The sequence below is a fragment of the Callithrix jacchus genome, chromosome 13, assembly GCF_049354715.1.
Source record: "Callithrix jacchus isolate 240 chromosome 13, calJac240_pri, whole genome shotgun sequence".
Lineage (NCBI taxonomy): Eukaryota > Metazoa > Chordata > Mammalia > Primates > Cebidae > Callithrix > Callithrix jacchus.
This window is the reverse complement of record NC_133514.1, coordinates 116,768,413-116,791,123: the sequence shown is the minus strand read 5'-3', so window position 1 is coordinate 116,791,123 and position 22,711 is coordinate 116,768,413. Positions and strand designations below refer to the sequence as shown.

Here is a 22,711-nt window from a genome sequence, read left to right as displayed (position 1 = left end):
AATCTAGGAGTCTGAAAATCTGGGTCCCAACCTTAGCATTGTCATGTAGTTAGTTGTATGATTTTGAGCACATTTTGTAAATTCTCTCCATGTCAATTTTCTCATTTCATCAATGAAAATAATAACCTCATGATATTATGAAGAATAACAGATGGAAAATTGTAGTGAAAGTACCTTTAATTATAAAATATAGTACAATTTAATATATTATTATATGTATTCTTTCAGAATTTGGTATAAATAATACTGATCAAAAAGCTCTTCTTTTGTGGCCTTAAAAAGAAACTGTACAGGGCCGGGCGCGGTGGCTCAAGCCTGTAATCCCAGCACTTTGGGAGGCTGAAGCAGGTGGATCACGAGGTCAAGAGATCAAGACCATCCTGGTCAACATGGTGAAACCCCGTCTCTACTAAAAATACAAAAAATTAGCTGGGGATGGTGGCGCGTGCCTGTAATCCCAGCTACTCGGGAGGCTGAGGCAGGAGAATTGCCTGAACCCAGGAGGCGGAGGTTGCAGTGAGCCGAGATCGCGCCATTGCACTCCAGCCTGGGTAACAAGCGCGAAACTCCGTCTCAAAAAAAAAGCAACTGTACATTTTAAAATCTTTCATAGAATAAGAAGAGTAGGATAATAAGAAAACAAATGTGTTTGACATATTCATGTAATGAAAATTTATGCTTTTCTTAAAATCATTTTTGAAGCATATTCAACAAATGAGGATTATATAAAACAATGTTAACTGAAACAAATCAGGGCACAAAACATGCAGTATGCTGGGAATTTTTTAAGAATAAATATAGGTATATCCACACACACATGAAAATCTATAGGGAAGAATGCCAATCTGTTGACAATGATTATTTTGGGGTGGTGGGATTTGGGGTGATTTTTAGTTTCCTTCTTTACATTTTTCTGTATAAACTCTTTATAATTAAGATGTGTACTGTTATGACTCCCTGAGTCACAAGGGTCAATAATATCCAACCCAAACTGGCCCAAAGCAAAGGGAAACGTTTTGTCTCCATGGCAGTGTGAGACTGGGATCAACACAAAAAAGACCATAATTGATCCCAGTGATGCCTGCCTGAGTCCCAGTGAAACAGTGCTTGAAGCCAGCTCTTCAGCCATGGCTGAGGGTTTACGTTTGGCAGGAAAAATGGCCACCTGTTATTTATTTATTTAAATTTTTATTTTTTTAAGACGGGGTTTCACCATGTTGGTCAGGCTGGTCTTGAACTCTCAACCTCAGGTGATCCACCTGCCTTGGCCTCCAAAGTCTTGGATTGCAGGTGTGAGCCATTACTCCCAGCCACGGCCACCTGTTTGCTAATAAAGGTGTCCTTGCTCACTCTCATCTCTGGAATGAGTTATATCCACATCTCCAAGGCTAATCTATGAACATAACCGAGTTCTCCATTTATTCTGATTTCCTTTCATGACACTCAATAAAGTTTCATTTTTTTCTCCCTAAAGTTTTTTTTAATATTTCTGATGTTATTTTAAACTAAATTCTCGGTTTGAGGTTTCCTGGATCACGCTGGCAATACGAATGTAGGCTGAAATCCACCAGGGATGGTGGAGGTCCTTTTCAGGTATGCTCTTCCCCTACTTTGCTCAGCATTGAGGCAATAGACCTCCATGGTGCCCTGCGGGTGGTGGGAGTGGAGCTGGTGACTGTGCTTAGCTTTACCCTGAGGGCACAGCCATGCAGGGACACAGCAAAATGTGTGTCTGGCAGGGATTTGTGGGCAGTACTGGGGAGATGCCCAGCTTTGGTGGGCCCTGGACTTCTTTATTTCTATTCCCCTGACTCCTCCATGTCATCAAAACTGCAGCTCAGCTTCAAATCTGGGTCATCAAATCTTTTCAGAGCAAAGTTCATTTTGGTTTCTGCTTACCTTTCTGGTTTTAGACAGGTAATTCCTTATATTATTTTGGTTCTTTGATGTTTCTGTAAACTTTAAAAAATCCAGCATGATGAGCTGTTGCCCATGAGAGGGATGAATTTGAATAACCTAGGCTGCCATTGGCCCCAGCGAAAAGCTATTAGTTTCCAAATTCTGCCTCATACAAAAACAGGAGTTTAGAACTAAAGAGGAAGAGAAGGTAGTGAGACTCTTTGCTTAATATATTTCTACATTGCTTAATGTATTTGTATATTGCTTAATAGGCTTATTTATTTCAGTATGGCAGTATTGGTAAGCAGCAGAGCTAGAAGTGAATTTAAAAATTTATATAAAATTTTTATTCTCAGAAATAAAACTTCATGGTTCTGTGAGTTATCAGGATAATTTAAAAAAATAAGACTTTGTAATGGTTTAAACAGTTTGTTTATAAAATTCCATTGTATTTATTCATTTTAGCTAAATGACTATACTGATATATATTCCCTGTAAGTAATGACTCAGGATTTTATTTTAAGGTAGCTTAACTCATGTATTTCAGAGATTTGAATATTTCAAAATTATTTTAGTGGTAAAGTATATACAGAATAAACCACAGAACCAATTATGTTTTCCCAATTTTCTCCTTGAGGATGATTGCAGATTTCTACTTCTTATACAGCATAACAGGCTGTCAACTAGAAATAATTCCTTTTGATACTTTGGAAAGAAGCTAGTGGAATAAAATTTAAAATATTGTGTGTATACTCTACATAATATATTTCATAGTATCAAAGTGAATAATATATAATCTTTAAATGCAAATAGAAAAACACTTCGTGAATATTTTTAAATTCAGGAATTTCATAACATAATGAATATATCTTAGTAGTCAGGATGATCTTTGTGAAATAAAACATTAATGCATTTTATTTTTTATGGAAATTAGAAAAAATGTTACTGCAGAAAACAGGAGTAAAAACATATGTAATATTTAAAGATTCAGTCATATTACTCTTCAATAAACTAAGATGACTGTGAGTTTTCTTCTGTTAATACTAAGTGGTAGCAAGTTCCCCAAATTTAAAAAATCATAGGAGAAAAGCTTAAAATAGAAAAATTCTACGTTTATATTCTCACTAGGTACTTTTGAATTTCCTGCCTTAGTTTAAATGTCTACCCATTTGCTTCTTCTTTCTTTGTGCTCCCTCACAGCCAAGCTTCTCATAGAGGCCTCGGGCACTTGTGTCCTCCACGCTTGACCACCCCTCACATCTTCAGGACATGCGTTTGGATTGTGGTGGCCATTCGAACCCCCTCAGACACTAAGTTTCCTCATCTCTTTTCAGGTCCTTTTCCTGGACTTTTCACCATACTTGACATTGTGAGCTCCTGACACTCCCTTCTCCCCAGCCTCCCTGACCTAACCTCTGCATTCTGACCAGAGCCCGACTGTCTCCATCCTCCTTCCCCTGTCCCCACTCCTCCAGCATCAGTTGCGCTTCACTCCCTGCACTCACACACACACCTCCTGCTGACATGTCTACGTGGATGACTCCCAAATGCTGTCAGTTCCTGAGATTCAGTCTCATTATCGATTTGTTATCTTTTACCAGGGTCTTAGACTAATGCCACCAACACAGTTTGTAACACATAAACCAGGCATCTATCTGCTCACATTGTTTCCTACCATGCCTTCATTTTCTTTTCTTTTTTTTTTAGAAAGAAAGAAAGAGAAAGAGAAAGAGGGAGAGAGAACAGGAGTCTTGCTCTATTGCCCAGGCTGGAATGCAATCTAAAAATAGGTATTTAAAACCTCTTTTATGCCGATAATTGTGCTTAACAGCAGAGACAGGAAGGAATTAGGGAAGAAAATAACAAACAAACAGCCAACCAATATTTCATTTAAATCTGTGAAATGCTATGCAAATGCTGAAGAGTGATTTACTTCCAATTATGTGGTCACTTTGAAAATAGATGTAAGGTGATACTGAGAAAAAATGTATGTTCTGTGGACCTGGGGTGAAGAATTCTATAAATATTCACTGAGTTTACTTGTTCCAGGTCTGAGTTCTAATCATGGATGTCCCTGTTAATTTTCTATCTCGTAGATCCATCAAATATTAACAATGTGGTGTCAAAGTTTCCTGCTATTATTGTGCGGGAGTCCAAGTCTCTTTATAAGTCATTAAGAACTTGTCTTATGTATCTGGCTGTTCCTATATTGGGTGCATATATATTTATGATCATTGACTCCTGTTGTTGCATTGATCCTTTTACCATTATGTAATTTCCTTCTTTGCTTCTTTTAGTCTTTGTTACTGTTAAAGTCTATTTGTCAGAGACGAAAGTTACAACTCCTTTTTTTTTTTTTTTTTTTTTGCTCTCCATTTGATTGATAAGTCTTCCACCAGCCCTTTGTTTTGAGTCTTTGTGTGTCCTTGCTTATGAGATGGATCTGGATATAGCGTACTGATGGGTTTTGACTTTTTATTTAATTTGTCTGTCTGTGTCTTTGATTGGGCATTTAATCCATTTAAATTTAGGATTAATATTGATATTTGTGAATTTAATATTGTCATTTAATGCTATCTGGCTATTTTGCCCATTAGTTGATATAGAGTCTTCATTGTGGAGATACTCTTTACCTTTTGGTAAGTTTTTGGGATGACTGATACTGGTTGTTCCTTTCTGTGTGTAATGATGTTTCTGTCAGAAGCTCTTGTAAAGCAGGCCTGGTGGTAATGAAATCTCTGAGTGTTTGCTTGTTCACGAAAAATTTTATTTTTCCTTCATTTATGAAGCTTAGTTTGGCTGGGTATGAGATTCTGGCTTGAAAATTCTTTTCTTTGAGGATATTGAATATTGACCCCCACTCTCTTCTAGTTTGTAGGGTTTCTGCTGAGAGATCTGCTGTGAGTCTGATAGGCTTCCCTTTATGGGTAACTGGACCTTTCTCTCTAGCTGACCTTAGAATTTTCTCCTTTATTTCAACCCTGGTGAATCTAACGGTTATGTTTCTTGGGGTTGCTCTACTTGAGGAATATCTTTGTGATGTTCTCTGTATTACCTGGAGTTGAGCATTGTCCTGCGTCACTAGGTTAGAATAGTTTTCCTGAATAATATCCTGAAGAATATTTTCCAGCTTGGATTCATTCTCTTCATGACATTCAGGTACACCTATCAAATGTAAATTAGGTCTTTTCACATAGTCCCATATTTCTTGGAGACTTTGCTCATTCCTTTTTACTCTTTCTTCTCTAATCTTGTCTTCTCATTTCATTTTATTAAGTTGGTTTTCAACCTCTGATATCCTTTCTTCTGCTTGATCAATTTGACTGTTAAAACCTGTGCATACTTTGCAGAGTTCTCATATTCTTCAGTTTCATTAATTCACTTATATTCCTCTCTAAATTGTCTATTCTCGTTAGGATTTTGTCAAACTTTTTTCAAGGTTCTTAGTTTCTTTACGTTGGGCTAGAACATGTTCTTTTATCTCACAGAAGTTTCTTATTATCCACCTTCTGAAGCCTAATTCTATTAATGAAACGCACTCGTTCTCCATCAGGCCTTGTTCCCCTGATGATGAGGAACTGTGATCCCCTGTAGAGGGAGAGGCATTCTAATTTTGGGTATTCTCAGCCTTTTTATGCTAGTTTCTTCCCATCATTGTAAATTTATCCACCTGTTGTATTTGTAATTACCGACTTTCAAATTAGGTCTCTGAGTGGACATCAAACTTGTTGATTCCCAGTGCTAGAATCTGAGCAACCCACTGTGCCAGCTAAAACAGTGGCATTAAGATTCATGGTGCTTTTCTGCCTGGGAATCTCCAGTCTGGCCTCCCTCTTGAGTCCCTTTTTCAATCAGCTGAATGGGTGACTCTGCCTTCCTGGAGCTCCAAATGTCGACCAGAAGGGGACCCAGTCCCATTTACTCTGCACTGAGAACCACCGCACCTGCCACAAGAGTCACGCTGGTGACCCATGGGGCTCCTCTGCTGGGAATCTCCTGGTCCATGAGCAACAAAAATTCATCTGAAAGTGTGGCGTCCTCTTGTACTCTGTGCTTTTACTGGGAGCGACAATCCTGAGCTGCTAGTAATTGGTCATCTTGGATCTCTCCGCCTTCATTTTCTGTTTTTAAAAAGCAGCAGCTCAAGCTTAAAAATGCAGCTTCATCTCTGACTCCACCTCTGTAGCACATAGTGCTCTCAGCTTTCCAAGAGCTGCCATTTCTGGGTCTGTCCCTGGAGTCTGATTTTTCCATCTCTGCCCTCTGGATTTGTTTTCTGAAAGCCTCTGGATGACTTCACAGCCTTGGCCTGGGACAACCTTCCCGTTTCATCTGCAGTCATTCTGGTCCCCATGTGAAGCTCATGCTAACCGAACCAGAATCGGCATCCACTGCTCCCTAAGCAGACATGCATCTTCATGCCTCTGCTCATTATAGTCTTTCTTTGGAATGGCCTTCTTTCCATTTCTCCGGTGACCCAAATGTGTTCTTCCTTCAAGGTTCCTGGGGTACTTAATGCCAGTTGGTAAAGGAAACTGGAAAAATGCATCCAGAGATGTTAAGATTATAGAGGCCATGGGAGAACAGCATTTAAAGAAGGGGATAATAAAAAAATTTTTAGGGGAAAACGAAAAAATGGATTTAGAAAAGTCTACTGATGACTCTTCTCAAAGGAGCTGTCTGTTCTTGGGATTTCCAATTCCAGCCTCTTTTCTCTCTTAGATCCATTCCACAGAAACTGCTCCTAAGGATAACGATGGCCCCCATGTGTGAAATCCCCATGGTCAATTCTCAGTCTTCTTACTCCACTCCTGTCCTTTCAGTTGATGATAACCCCATGCTTCCAAGTGAGCCAATAATCTTGGCGCCATCTTAGACATCTCTTTCTGTTAAATTCACAAGCCAGTGGGCTCTTGTGGGGGTCCGGCATGTCTGCCGGGGGGCTTCCGACCAGCAGAGAGCCTCAGCCCCACTCAAGTGTTCTCAACCTGGAAGAGGGAGTGCGCAGAAGAAAAGATAGATAGAGAGTGGGGTCTGGAGGACTGCCAGGCAATGCCGGAGCAGCAAGTGCCAAGACAGCAAGTTAATTTGTGCAAACTACAGGTTATATACCTTTCAGTGATTAAGGAGTGACATACATTCTATTGTATCTTGAAATAAAATCAAGAACATAAATCACAAGAAAAGGGGTACAGAAAGTATGACTCTTAATCATAGGGTGTGCAGCAAAGGGACAATAAAGTTTGCAAAAGGAGGTCATAAATCTAAACATGTGTTTTTCTAAAATCAGTTAAGCGAGCAAGTAGGATCGTTAACAAGGTATAGCTGGACCTTTCCAAATGTCATTCTAACCTTGCCTATTCATATAGGATTATAAACAATATGATTGAGTTAGCAGAGGTAAACAAAGTCATAGAGTTATGGTGCAGAGAAGGAATGAGGAGGCACACAATGTCTAACCATACAATGTCTCGTTAGACCACAAGGCCTGAGCTCAGCCATTCTCTTGCAAATGTCAGAGGCAAAGATTGATGTTTATAAAATCAGTGCAACCAGACTTCCTCCTTTCCCTTAGCTAAACAGCCTCCAGGAGAGGAGAAATGTGTATGGGCTCAAGCTCAAGATGGCGAGGGTCCTGTCAAGGGCCCTTCACAGGAGCAATCCCCACAGGCTCTACCTTCAGAATCCCCACTTCTCATACCTCCCACTGCTACCGTAGTGATGCAAGCCATTATTGCCATCTGTTTCTTGGATTCTTAACTGGTATCCCTGTTTTTTCTCACTCCTCCCCCTCATCCCAAGTCTATTCATAACACAGCAGTCAGAAGGGTGCTGTTGAAACCTAGTCAGATCACTTCACTTTTTTGGCCTCCACCCCATTTCAGCCAGGGTAAAGCTATTCCTCCTCTCTGCTCCTTTTACTCTAATCTGGGCCCCCCCTGAAATATTCTGCCAACACACAGGTTGTTCCTTATGCCTCAAAAGCACATCCTTCAGAGGACAACTCCATGTGGCCAACTTGCTCTCCTCGTTCAAGTCTCTGCTCAAGCCTACCCTTACTATTTCCCTTACCATGCTCTGTTTTTTTCCACTGTACTTGCCATTTTCTATTGCATTATATAATTTACTTACTTATCCTTATCATCTGTGTCTCCCTGCTAGAATGTAATGTCAGTGTTCACTGATATACTGCAAGTATCTACAATAATGATTGTACATAGCAAATACTAAAATATCTGTCAAATGAAAGAATGAAGGACTTTTGAGAATAAAAGTTCTATGAATTGTTAAAAGGACCTAAGGCAGTTTACGTGAGTCCAGCAGCAAATGCATGTGAAGAAATGAAACCACAGAGGGAAAGAAATTTGTAGTTTATCTAAGCCTTTCCATTCCTATACAGAGTCACTTTGACATATGACAACTACATCTATTAGATATACCTTTATTAGTTTTAATTTGGAATAAGACATTCTGTAGGGTTCAACAACATGAACATTTTAAGCATCAAAACATAAGGACAATGACATTCTTAAATATTTGTAAATACTGACCAATCTTAAGTACCAATAAATACACCCTATGTTAGCAGTTTCAGTGTAATGGCCCATCATATGCAATTTGAAAACAGAGCAAAAATTGGTCAACTGGTTAGTCAAATAAAAGCTCATCATTAACAAGTCCACATTTTTTTACAAATGCAAATAAAATTAAAATGTATAATTATTATATGTAATAGAAATAAAAACAAATATAGTAGGCAACCAATACTGTGAAACCTAATATATAAGAGAAGCACTTTTGCATTCCTAGAAATACGATTCTTGGCATTAATTTTGACATTGCCATAGGTTTTTTTAAAGTAATGGCTGACTTCTTAAGCTCCCAGACATAGGCAAACATAAAATTATTTACTTATGGTTTTAAAATTAAAATGGTTCTAAAATTAATGTACAATTGTAATATAAGAATAATTTCTGGTGGGAAGGTGGTCTACACTGCATATAAATCACCAAAAACTTACACAAAGAAGTAAAATGTAGTTCCCCCTAATTAGATTTGGAATTATTTTGGCTTTCAAAAATTGCAGTATTTAAAATGAACCAAAATCTTAATTAATTTCTCTGGTGATTTTGAACACAGAAATTTTATCTAGAACCTCTTCTTGAAACATGAAATATTAAATCAAAAATCTATATTAAATCACACATATATTTTACATATATGCATGTATTTTTATAACTTTCATTAGGATAAATATTATAAGATAAAAATAAAACCTACTTTAAACAAAAAAAAGACTAATATTAACATGGCAGGTTTTGCTATGTAGGTTAACATTGATCTAACTGAAGTACTATACTATATATTCTAAATTTTAGACAGTAATGGAATATAGGAGGGGACTACCAAGATTACTTACATAAAGAACTGGAAGATGCTACATACTATTTCAACAGTGGATGTATGGTTTTCATTATTTTGCTCAGTGTAATAATAAAGTACGTCTCCATTACCTGAGGCATAGTGAGTCGGCAGTAACAGGAAGGCAGCCTGGGAGTATGTGGAACAGTGGGGAAGGCTGACTTTGGGAATGCTTACATGCTATGGATGACTGTGCTCATCAAATATGCATATTTACTAATGTTATTTTCACCACAGCCTCACAAACAAAATGACGTACGACTCTTTATAGCAGTCTACTCGATATCTATAATACAAACTTGAGAATGAGAAAACCATACTCAAAAATGGGCTTCAGACAAAATGCATATCCTTATGAAAATAGTAAAATAATTGGAAAATAGAGATAATTCTGGAAAACAGAAATGCTTAAAGGTATATAGCAAATTAACTAAACACAATTTCAGGAGGAGGAGTCACATTTACTGTTTGAAGGAGAGTTTGTGTTTATTTTTGCTTTTAATTGCAATGGTTTAGTGAAGTGGTTGAGACAATAAATCACATTTACAAGATCAGAGTTACTTATACTTGGATCTCTACTGGCTATTTTTATATAATAATTGTTTCAGTGGAATGTCCAATGAAGATTTTTTGTTTCTTTTAAATATATTGCAACAAATTTACATTAAAAATCTAAAATATTTGAAAGCCAGAATAATATTGACTGAGAAGCTCCATTTCTGTTTCTCTGGTTTTTCAAATGTTAATTTGTTTGTAATATGGAGCAGAAGGTCATTCTGGACATGTACTTCAATACATACATATCCCTAAGTCTGTGCCAGGAACCCAGAATGAATCTGATTGAGACTAGACCACCAGCTCTTAGGGTTCAGACCATGGCTGTCTCAGCCATTTCTGGAGTGGACACTGTTATCCTCACTGCCTGGCACACAGAAGATGCTAATGAGTATTACTGAACACAGAAATCTCCACCCCAATAAAGACTCTAGTTTGTTGAGGAATAGGTTTTACATTTATTCAGAGCTTCCTGTTAGTTTGCATGTAAAAACAAAAGTGAAATTTAGCGAGCCTGCAGAGATATAGTAGAGATCCCCAAAATGTAATATATATACACATTCTTGTCTCCTGAAAAAAATATACTATATCTTATGTTAGAAATATATATTTTAGTGTTTATGGGTAAAATATGATATCTTGAATTTGCTTTAAAAGATTACAGCAAAAAAGAGCATGTCTGTGAAGAACAGATGAAACAGTGACAAAATATTAACTGGTACATCTGGGCAATAGGTACTTAAAGATTCTTCATACTCTTATCTGTGCTTTAGGTGGTTTGAAAATTTTGATAATAAAAATGATAAATTCAAATTTCAATAATAAAATAGTAAGGGCAAAATAAAGATCGTTTCAACTATCAAAACTACTGTCTAAGATCACTGGATATTTGGCAAAGATCTGCATGAGACTATTTACATGATATTGTTGTAACAGTGAACAATTGGGAACAACTGAAGTGTCAATCAGTAGCGGACTAGTCAATACAGTACACCAACATATAACAAAATGCTATGCAAACATTAGAAAGAAACTGTTGCGCGAAAAAGGAGGTTCCAGTAGTATGCAGAGCTGATTTCATGGACACAGGAGTGTGAGAGACTTCTGGAAGAGTGTTTATTGTAGGTTCAGAATGGTCATCTCTGTAAAGAGAAATTACAGATTTTTAAAAAAACTTTTTTCTTGAAACTGCTCTGTACTACTCAAGGTTTTTAAAGGAGTATGTATCAAGTTTCTATTTGGGAGAAATTATTTTCTATAAGATTCCTGCAAGTGGGAGCTAAATAATGTATACACATGGACATAGAGTGTAGAATGATGGACAATACTCAGAAGAGTATGGGGTGGGAGGGGGTGAATGATGACAAATTACTTAGTTGGGTACAATGTATATTATTCCAATGATGAATACACTAAAAGCCCTGGCTTTACCACTATAATACGTCGATGTAACAGAATTTCACTCATACCCCATAAATTTAAAGAAATATTAAAAATTTTCTCATTATGTTACTCCTTCTACCTGATAAAATAATTTTTAAAATTTAGCATTTATTTTGAGACAGGGTCTCACTTTGTCATTCAGGCTGGCGTGCAGTGGCAAACACAGCTCATTGTAACCTCCATCTCCCAGACTCAAGCAATTCTCCCACCTCAGCCCCCCAAGTACCTGGGACTATAGGCACATACCACCATGCCCAGCTAATTTGGGGGGTGGGTGGAGTCTTACTCTATCACCCAGGCTGGAGTGCAGTGGTGCAAACTCTGCCTCCTGGTTTCAAGCGATTCTCCTGCCTCAACTCCCAAGTAGCTGAGATTACAGGCACCTGCCACCAGGCCCAGCTAATTTTTAGTACTTTTAGTAGAGACGAGGTTTCACCATGTTTCCCAGGCTGGTCTCAAACTCCTGACCTCAGGTGAATCACCTGCCTTGACCTCCCAAAGTGCTGGAATTATAGGTGTGAACCATCATGCCCAGCCCTACTTTTTTATATTTTTTGCAGAGACAAGGTTTCACCCATGTTGCTCAGGCTGCTCTGGAATGCCTGAGTTCAAGCAATCCACCCGCCTCAGCCTCCCAAATTGTTTGAATTACAGGTGTCAGCCCCCACTCCTGGATGACTTTTTAATTTTAAAAATTGTCTAAGGACTTAAGTAGTTCAAAGTGAGAAAGTGCTATACCTCTAAAACAATATGAAACCCAGAATAGATTTCATTTTTTTCAAAAATATTTTATTGCACTTTAGGTTCTAAGGTACATGGGCAGAACTTGCAGGATTGTTGCATAGGTACATAAATGGCAATGTGGTTTGCTGCCTCCATGCCCCCATCACCTATATCTAGCATTTCTCCCCATGTTATCCCTCCCCAACTTCCCTACCCCGTGTTGTCCCTCCCTATTGCCCCCAACAGACCCCAGTGTGTGATGCTCCCCTCCCTGTGTCCGTGTGTTCTCACTGTTCAACACCTGCCTATGAGTAAGAACCATGTGGTGTTGATTTTCTGTTCTTGTGTCAGTTTGCTAAAATGCAAGTAACATCTTCAAGGCACCTGCATTTTTTCCTCAACCACCTACTGAGTGCATTAAAATGTTAAGATGTCAAAAAGTACACAAAATGCAATATCAAAATGTATATAGGAACAAACTGAAATACTTTTTGGTTAATTAAAATCAGGTTGAAAATTCTATTAGTTATAGGAAGAAATAGCAGTTGGAAAAGAAAATGTTTTCTAGTTGGTTCTTAAAGAATCTGAATTGAAAGTATTCCAATAGTTCTATGTAAAAAAGAACTTGTGAGTATTTTAGTAATTCTTAGAACAGATGGCAGAACAAAATGAAATGTAATTTCCAGATGTATTATTTTGTAAATTCAGTGCCATGAACTCAGTGTTATCAACTGAATATCAAGTTTAAACATAGTCAACACTGTAGCACTTTTGGAGTAAATTTTAACTAAATTATTGACCTTTGAAACATCACTTCAGGTTTATTAGCTTGGGTAGGTATCCCAAAAAGTAGATATTCTAGTAGCTGTCCAAATCTTCTGTCTTGAGATAGTCTGCTGCTGCTGTGTGAACGATTCCTAGTCTGCAAGGATCCCCAGAACAGAGTGGGAGGAAGCCCACAGCGGACCACTTGCACCTGTCCCTCTTCGGAGTCATTACAAAACAGCTGCTGTATACAGTTCTTAGTCAAGGGGTGTACTGTTCCCACCATGTCCTATTTCTTTGCTGATTTTAGTATTTCAAATAATTTTAAAGTAGCTCCTTCTTACTAAGAGGTGGAGACCCCTAAATTTGGCACTCCTAATACAGGTAATGTAAACACAAATCAAAAGATATCTGTTACCTGGTAGACATTTTCTTCTTTCAGGTCCATGTTCTAAGCATTAGGGATGATGAGAGATTTCTTAGGTTTTGATTTATCTGAGTGAAGTATCTGTATTAGATTGAAGAATCACATTTTGTTACAAGTTAACTGCATATACTTACAGTTGCTCTAGGGTAGATATTCTGTTTATTAATTAGATGGCTCTAGATGATCTTGGGGAAATCATTTAAATCCTTATTTAGTGGTTTTAAAGGTATAGCATACGATAAATAGTGTCAGATTAATTTTTTTACCTGCTTCTTAGAAGAACTGGATTGGTCATAGTGCACAGTAACGGAATGATGCTTCTTTGAAGTTTCGGAAGACTCTGGACATAATTTTCTCTTAGACCTATGGGCTATTTTGCTTACTGTCAACCTGTGCTCACTTGTACCAACTTCTTTAGCTTGATTTTCTGATTGCTGCTGTAGTAGTTGGGGATCTTCTGTTTTTCCAGCTGATTCGAAAATGTGTGGTTGTCTTTTCAGTTTTAGTGACCCATGGGTTTTCCCTGACACTTGTGTTATATATTTGCCTGTTAAATTTTCTTTTCCATTCATTTGGAAGTCAACAGCACTTTTTATCATCCCTGAATTGTTATTTGACATCAGAAATACTGCACTATTAGACAGTTGCTTACTTTTGTTTAAGCTTACAGTTGATTTTCGATTAGAAGAGGGAAATTCTGTCATATTTTCACAGTACTCTATTTTTTTTTCTTGCAGAGGTCTGGAATTCTCCTGATTTAAATTGCTAGCAGCCTGCATCTGAATGTTACTATTAGATCTTTTTTTAATAGCTGGACCTAAATTGAGTTTAGCATGCTGGATCATACTAGTTTTATATGAAAACAAGTTAGATTGTGTCACAACATGCTGTTTTCTTTTTGGGCTGCCAAGTACTGAGGTATTTTTGTTCATTTGTAACGATTTATTTTTGAAAACTGGTACAAATTTAGAAGTGATGTTACTTTGGGAGCTAAGATTTGTGTGTTGAACTTCAGTATTTCCTCTGTTGGGCATTAATACTTCCAAATGTACTTGTGGAGCTCTGATAGGCAGGGATATTTTTCTACCCTGAACAGACTCTGGTTGGAGATGTAAAGGTGTGAACATGCCTGATGTTGGCAGGCTGACTGAAACTGCCACCTTGTGGTCCACTGTTAGTGAACATGGTAGAAGACTTTGAGCACAGGCAGGTTTTATGGAAGTGGCTTGAGTATGAGATACCCTGAACATTTTTTTAGTGGTCAAATTGGGTGGCTTGACTTTGTTTTCCTGAAAGAATACAGATTAAACAAATTTTAAAATGTTAATAATGCCCTTAATGGAAACTTAACTGTATATACTTAACTGCATATAATATAAAGCAACACAATGATATACAGAACAGGCAGAGAAAAACAAAATAAAAATGAGCCTTTTGATGGAATGTATACAATTCTTATGGCTTGTATCCTTCTTTAGATGCCATCTAAAGATAAAAGTACATTCTACAGTTCATATAAATCTACTATAAAAACCATCCGTACAGCTACCCATTGTCCTCCAAACATGCTCATGCTGCTGTCTTGCTCACTGAACAAGGTATGACCTCCTTTATGTACTCAAAGTCCCACCTTCTCCCACCCATCAATCTACCATTGAGTGACTGTTTTCCTGTCAACTCTCCAAGGATCTGCTATCAATTAAATAATATTTGTCAAAAAAAAAAAAGAGTACAAGGTAAGCTCTCTTATCTTTTAGTGCACATGTTCCATCTTCCTAAGTAGGTACTAGATTCTTGGAGGGTAAGAACCATGATTTATTTACTCTTATATCCTTCACAGTTACTAAAAAAATCCTTGTTGAAAGAAATTAATGAAGAGGTGGCTGCATCTATACTAGGCCTTTAGGAATAAGTGGGATTTTGACTACAGGGAAGGCGCTATCTGTGTCTTAATCATGTTTATTTTTTCACTTCCTACCACAATGCCTGGTACCTGATAGCAATTCAGCAAGTATTCGTCAAATTTGTCAAATACATTTTTTTAAAAAGCCAAGTGTTTACAGTCTTTTAAAGAACAACTGTGTATATACATATACATACACATAAATAATATAAAATTTACTATTTTAACAATTTATAAGTAGTGTCATTTAACCATCAACATTATCTGTTTCCACATTTTTTTTCATTCCAAACAGAAACTTTGTACTCTGTAAATAGTAATTTCCTGTTTCCTTTTCCTTCCAGTCCCTGGTAACCTCTATTTTACTTTCTATTGTATGAATTTGCCCATTCTAGGTACCACATGTAAGTGGAATCATACAATATTTGTCTTTTTGTGTCTCACTTATTTCACTTAGCATGTTTTCAGGGTTCATATATGTTGCAGCAAGTGTAAGACTTATTCCTTTTCATGACTGACTGTTCCACTGTATGTATAGAGCATATTTTATCCACTCATCTGTTGGCAGAAAGTATTGTCTTTGAAAGTACATGTCTATTGAGTCCTGTTGTCTTTACGAGTGATAGGTGGCAATAATCTGAAACACCGAACACCAAGTTCTTTTCTCACTTTCCCCATGAAAACACACGTTCACAGCTTGAAGTAAACATTTTTAAACAGCTAGGAATAATATGCAAACTTGAATGACTGTTTTCTCCTCACTACTGGAGGCTCTATTGTTGAATAAGGTTGAGAAGAGAATAGGAAAGTTTTGGGAAATCAGAGTTGTAAATAGGCACAAGTAAGAGATTAATCCAATTATCTATTCAGTATAACAAATCATACCAAAATTTGGTTGCTTAAAACCAGTAATAATTATGTTTTCATCTCTCACTATTCTGGGGATTGGCTTGGTATCTCTCATGCTGTGTGGTTAGATACTCTGCAGCTGAAGTCACCTTGGAGTCCCTTCCTCTTTTACATGTGATGGGTGATGCCAGCTGTTGGCTGGAATGCTGACAGGCAGTCTCTTCCTGTGCTGGGGATCTCTCCCAGATGGGGTTGCCCAGAAAGACCAGGTGGAAGCTGTTTCTCCTAAAGACCTAGCCTCAGAGTATGTTGCATCGCTCTGTTACAGGGACATCCAGACTCAAGAAAACAGAGACCCATACCTCAATGGAAGGAGTACTGTCACATGGCCAAAATGATGTGGAGAAGGAAATTGCAAGAAACCTAGTTCCATAATACTTAAGTTGACATAATATAAAGTCATTATGGAGAATACTACTACTCCTTCCATGTTGACTATCCTTGGGAAAAATAGAAAATCACCAAGAAAATATTGAGATTTGGGGGTGATGCTGAAAATAGCCAACTGGGATTCATTTCTTATCTGGAGATTACTCTAGTTGGAGGCTTACCCATGCCACCAGGGCAAGAAGACTCCCCCATCTTATTTTGTTTTGGCTGCTACAACAAAGTGGGTAGCTTATAAACAACAGTTTTGGAGGCTGGGAAGTCCAAGATCAAGGCAGATCTCTCTTGGGCCTTTTAAATAACACTAATCCTGTTTAGCATAGCTCTACCCCATGACCTAATTACCTCCCAAAGACCCTACCTCCCAATATCACCACCTTGGGAGTTAGGATTTCAACATTTAAATTTGGGAGAAACACATTCAGACTATAGCACATACTTCTTAATTTGCCCATTACTTTCAAGGGGCACAAAGAAATCCCAGCTAAGTTTCATGACCCTGAATGAAGAAATACAGAAGTTAACCAAGGAAGAATTACTGGCTTACTGCCCCTTGACATTGCTCAGCTGAGTGAAACAGCATGCATCAAGAAGGGGTTTGTATTGGTTTGCTAGGGGAATGTGGTACGAAGGGCTACACAGTGGATGGTCTAAACAACAGAAACATATTATCTTAGTTTTAGAGCCTTGAAATCTGAAACCAAGGTGTTGGCAGGGTTGGATCCTTCAGAGAGCCACGAGGAAAGGATCTGTTCCAGGGTTCCTTTTCTGGCTTGTAGATGCCCTCCTTCACATTCACATGGTGTTCTTCCTCTATGGTGTTTGTATTCAAATTGCCCCTTTTTTGTAAGAACACTAGTCATTTTGGATTAGGGGCCCACCTTACTATAGTATAAATAACCTCATTTAAACTAACTATATCTGCAGTAACTCTATGTCAAATAAAATCACATCCTGAGGTACTGGGGGTTAGGAGTTCAGTGTATGTACACAATTCAACCCATAACAGGATTGGATATATACTTCTGGAGAGAGTAGAGAGAGGATGCAGCTGTTTTTCGGAAGACCTCCTGTACAAGGGAATTAGGGTGAATGGATAGGATAGACTGGTGTTCAACCTCCATTCCACTTTCCTCCTAGTGCTTCTACCTAGACCAAAGCCTGGAAATCTAACAATTCATATTTTGCAACTAGGGTTTGGACGTGATTTAGAACCACCCAATCAGATGCACTCATAAAATATTTGGAAGGTCAAGCCATACTTCTGTTTTTGCAGAAAAGCTTAATTATGAATCTTTTATTTTCAGTTGCACAGTTAGCAGCTAAAGTGTAGGAGAGCAGAATGTAGGGCACCATTCTCTTGCTTTAGAGAAGTAGTTCTCAACCTTTTTGGCTCCAAAGACTGCTTTGTGGAAGACAATTTTTCCATGGACCGAGAGGTAGGAGGGATGGTTTTGAAATGAAACTGTTCCATCTCAGATCATCAGGCATTAGATTCTAATAAGGAGCATGCAACCTAGATCCTTTGCATACGCAGTTCACAATAGGATTCGTGCTCCTTTAGGAATCTAATGCTGCTGTTGATCTGACAGGAGGTAGAGCTCAGGCGGTAATGAATGCTCCCTTGCTCTCCTACTGCTTACCTCCTGCTGTGTGGCCTGCTTCCTATCAAGTCAGGCACTGGTAGGTCCATGGCCTGGGGGTTGGGGACCCTGCTATAGCGCATACTAGGCAAACATATCAATGCTCTTCATCACCCTCCACTACCGTAACTCTATGCAAGGTTTCCCTGCTCAGATGCTATCCTGAGAAGAAGGTTCTTAAATTGGATTGAAGAACACTTTTATTTTAAAGAGATGTTTTGTCATAAGAGACTGAGTCACCTTATCCAGATTGAATTTTTTTTCATTTGATGATAAAAGGGTTAAAGAACTAAGTTAAAATCAGTTATAGAAAACCAAAGAACATCCAGCGTTTGGATCCTTAGATTCTATAAACTGCAGTAACATTTAAATAGCATATCTACTACTTTAGACAAAAGAAAACTCACAGGCAGATTAATATAATAAATTATTTGTAATTGGATATATAACTGTACTAGAATATGTGTTTTGTATAAAATATGTTTATATTCATACTCTATTTCTTCTTCAGCTGTCTTTTAGAAATATGCATCTGGTGAACATAATTTCCAGAAGTTTCTTTTGCTCCCTAGGCTAGCCTGTCAATATATTATTTACCTATTCTTTCCATTTTTAAGATAAAGTAAATAGCTCAAAGGGGGAAACCTCTAGGTTTATATTCAAAATTTATAAAAAGACTACAAAAGAGACTATGTAAACAGCAGATGAGATCATAAATAATTCATAAAACTTAAATATACTTACTAGTCAACAAACTACATCTTTGTGAAGTCACAAGCCAACAACAACAAAAACCATGCTTTTATGTCATTATCATTATTCTGCTTCACTTATTCATTAGGTGTCATTGGAAAATGTAACTTGGTTAAATTTTAATTTCTAGAATTTATATACAACTTATATAACTTTGTACATTAACAAAACATTATAGAAGGATAAAAGCTTGAACTTACATTTAAATATGAATGAACATCTCACAGAAGCTTAATATTAAAGTAATAATTAAATGAAACTTGAGAAATGACAAAGATGACTAATCATAAGTGTTTTATCGATCAAAATTTAGTTCAGTGCATTGCATAACCTCAGTGTATTTCTTGTTCAAGTTGCAGCAGAATTCAGTCAAGCTTATAACCACAGGCTTATAGCTCATATGGGTTTTTGAAGAATATTTTCTTTAAGTGACATGACACAAAAGGAAGTAGTCAAATTCAGAATAGGGGACAGTCTCCAGGGAAAACGATCTAGTTTTCTAGCATATAAGTGGCCTAAATAAAAGGGGAGAGAGTCTGAGATGTTACAGAATAAAGAGGTTTAAGAGACATACATAAATTATGTGGGCCCTTTTTTGGATTCTGATTTAAACAAAACTAAAAATAAGTCTGTGTGAGATAAATGGGAAACTGCAGTATGAACTAGTACTTGATATTAAGAGACGATAAATCTTTTAGGTCTTATTACTTAAATCTTTTAGTAATAACATGGGGGTTATGTAAAAATATTTTGAAATGAGATAGAAATGTACGCCATAGTCTTTACAGGTAAAACACTACATTTGGGATTCGTTCTAAAATCCTCCAGTTTACTTCCTACCCAAAAATGTGTCAAGGGAGAATTAGATGAGAAGCACATGAGAGGTGATTATACTAATTTGCATTATGTATCTCTGACATTTTCTATATGTTAATAAATACAAGTTTGACTAAGCATTCCTAATTTAATTTTTTTTAACTTCGCTGAGTTTTATCAAGTAGTCTGATCAATTTGATTTCCATTTTTTAAATTTATGCATTTTACATTGCATGAATCTTAGAGTTAACATGTTTGTGGTCTAGTAATAATAACTTACTGAGAGCTCACCAAGAAACTTTTCTCTGTATTATCTCATTTAGTCCTAAAAACCACTATGAAGTAAAGTACTGCAAAAGACATGACCCTCTTCAAAGGAAGGACTTACTCTGCCTCTGGTGGAGCAGAAACCCCTTTAGGGATTGCTGTGGTTACAGAGGGCCAATGCCCAAGGATATGCCTGTCTCAGGGCGGCCCAAATCCAATCATGGATGCAGAAGGGGTAAGAAAGGCCTGGCTATTTGGGCCAGTGCAGAACAACTCAAATGGGCCCTTTGAGTCTCAGAGCTCCTCAGAAGGGTGACCAGGGCCATCTAGTGTCTGCTTTGTTTTTGACTTCTCCCTTTCCCCAATCTTGCTTCCTCTCTGCCTTCCACAGACAGTGCTTCCAAGGGCAGTCCCTAACAGACACCATGTGCACTAGACTCCACCTCAGAATCAGCTCCTAGAGAACTCGATCTGTGACAAGTTTTATCATTACCACTGCTAGCCTTTGCCTCATTTTACAACTAAGGAACTTGGGCACACGGACACCAAATAACTTGTCCCAAATTATACAATTAGTAAGAGGTTCAAATTCAGGCAACCTGTTTGCCTGAGCTTGAGCTCTTAGCTACAAATATGAACTTTTTCTAATTACAGAACTTGGGTTTCAATTCTAATTCTGCAATGCATTTAACTGTGTGGCTTTGGTAAAATTATTTGGATGAGCTTTGGTCTCCTCTTCTGAAAAATTAAGTAAATTCTTTATCCAAAAATCAATTTTAATTATTAAATGAAATAATACACATAAACACAGCAGGCATGCAGAAGGCACTCAATAGAATTGAGTAGGATAAATTCTTATTGTAAAGAGCAGTATAAAACCATAATTTCCAATTAAATGTTATTTTACATTTATGAAGCAAATTTTAACAAGTACATTGTTCTGATTCACTATTTCTAAAACAGACATGGGCTGAAAATCTTAAGTACTCCAGAAGAAGTATATTCAATAAACATGCATGATGTTAACAACGTATCTTCTTCCAAAATCTTTAGAATCAGACTTGGCCAGCAACTTTAAAAATATTACGACTGGACAAAATTTTAATACTATTTTAAAGATGTCAACTGGCATCTGTTCACTCATTCTCCCTTCTAAAGAAATGACCTTGCCTGTGGGCCTTTGTGTCTAGGTTGTCAGGTTTCTATACAATTTTTCTCTAACTAACAGTGGGAGGAGTTGGCCCCTGACCAGGAAAATAAACAACTCACAATTCAAAATTTACATGTATCTAATATTGTGGTCTCAGAATACATAAAGCAAAATCTGAAAGTAGATAAATCTACATCATATTGGGAGATTAGAAAACACTTCTCAGCAACTGACAGATAATAATGTAATTGAGATAGAAATGCCCAAATAAAAGATAGCTAGAACAGTCCCATCTCTTATAAAGTTAGTAAGTACATTTCAAAATAATTCACGTAATTAATAAGTACATTTTAAAATAATTTATGTGTAGAAAGTATAGACTTCCCTATGCATAAAATTATATTATTGAGAGAAATTAAAGAATATATATTTAATATGTGGAGAAATATACAATATTCATAGATTGTAAGACGCAATGAAATTCCCTTCAAAATCCCAACATGCTCTCTCTGTGTGTGTGTGTGTGTGTGTGTGTGTGTGTGTGTGCGTGCACGTGTCTGTGTCTGTGACTATGTGTAAGTTGACAAGTTGAAACTAAATGTGTATGGAAATGCACAGATCAATAGATAAGATGCTTTATCATATTTCAAAAATCTTACAAAATTTAAGATTAAAACACTATTTATAATAAATATAAAATTTAAGATTACATAATTAAGGTAATTCTAAAAGCATGATATTGGTGCTAGGATCAACAAACTGACCAGAGAAAGAGATTAAAGCAGCCTGAAACAATACCATACACACAAAGACACTGGATTTATGACAAAGGTAGTGCTCCAAAGTATTGAGGGGAGAAAAAGTATTGGGAAAAATGTACTGGGGAAAGAATGGTCTATTTTATTTTTGGCTTGGACAAATAGATATCCATATTAAGAAACAAATCTGACTCCCTACATCACATCATATTACAAAAATAAATTCCAATTGCATTGTAGATCTAAATGTGAATGGAAAACAAGCTTTTATTGGATGATATTAGAGGAAAATACCTCTTGACTTTGGGGTACAGAAAGATTTTTTAAACCAGATATAAAAAGCAGCAACCATAAAGAAAAAGACTGATCATTTTGATTATAAATTAGGACCTGCTGGCAAAAGACACTATTAAAACACCAAGAATTAAGACAGAAAGCATGTTATAGAATGAAAGAAGATAATTGTGTATAACTGATGATTCATATCTGGTTTATGTTAAAAATACATATAAATCAATCAGAAAACACATAATAGTAGAAAAATGAAAGAATGGCATTTCAAAAAAATCCAAATGGCCAATAAACATATGAAAAGATACGCAATCTCATTAATCAGGAAGAGGCCGATTAAAAATACATAGTAATAAATTCACCTACCAGAATGGCTGAAATAAAAGACCAACGATACCAAAAATGGGCAAGGATGTGAAGCAACATAAATTCTTCTATACTGCTTTAGGGCAGAGGGGAGTACACATCGGTTAGGGAAATAGTTTGGTGTAGCCAGCAAAGTTAAAAATACCCATACCAATTCTACTCCTGGAGGTTTCATGTACATGCGCACCAGCAGACACACAAGAATGTTCATCACAGCATTCCTAGTAATAGCCC

The 22,711-nt window shown here is 37.0% G+C and overlaps 1 protein-coding gene across 6 annotated transcripts in view; it reads right to left on the bottom strand.

Moving 5' to 3' along the window:
• Positions 1-8,327: 8,327 nt before the first annotated feature.
• C13H18orf63 (chromosome 13 C18orf63 homolog) overlaps positions 8,328-22,711 on the bottom strand; it is a 48,137-nt gene continuing 33,753 nt past the window's right edge. For all 6 annotated transcript variants that reach the window (XM_035271349.3, XM_008979987.5, XM_078348267.1 and 3 more), the window contains exons 12-14: positions 13,501-14,523; positions 13,226-13,315; positions 8,328-11,018 (exon numbers count right to left, since the gene is read on the bottom strand). In XM_035271349.3, coding sequence (XP_035127240.3) covers positions 13,259-13,315; positions 13,501-14,523 — 1,080 coding nt within the window. In that variant the 3' untranslated portion in view covers positions 8,328-11,018; positions 13,226-13,258. The remainder of the gene's footprint in view (positions 11,019-13,225; positions 13,316-13,500; positions 14,524-22,711) is intronic.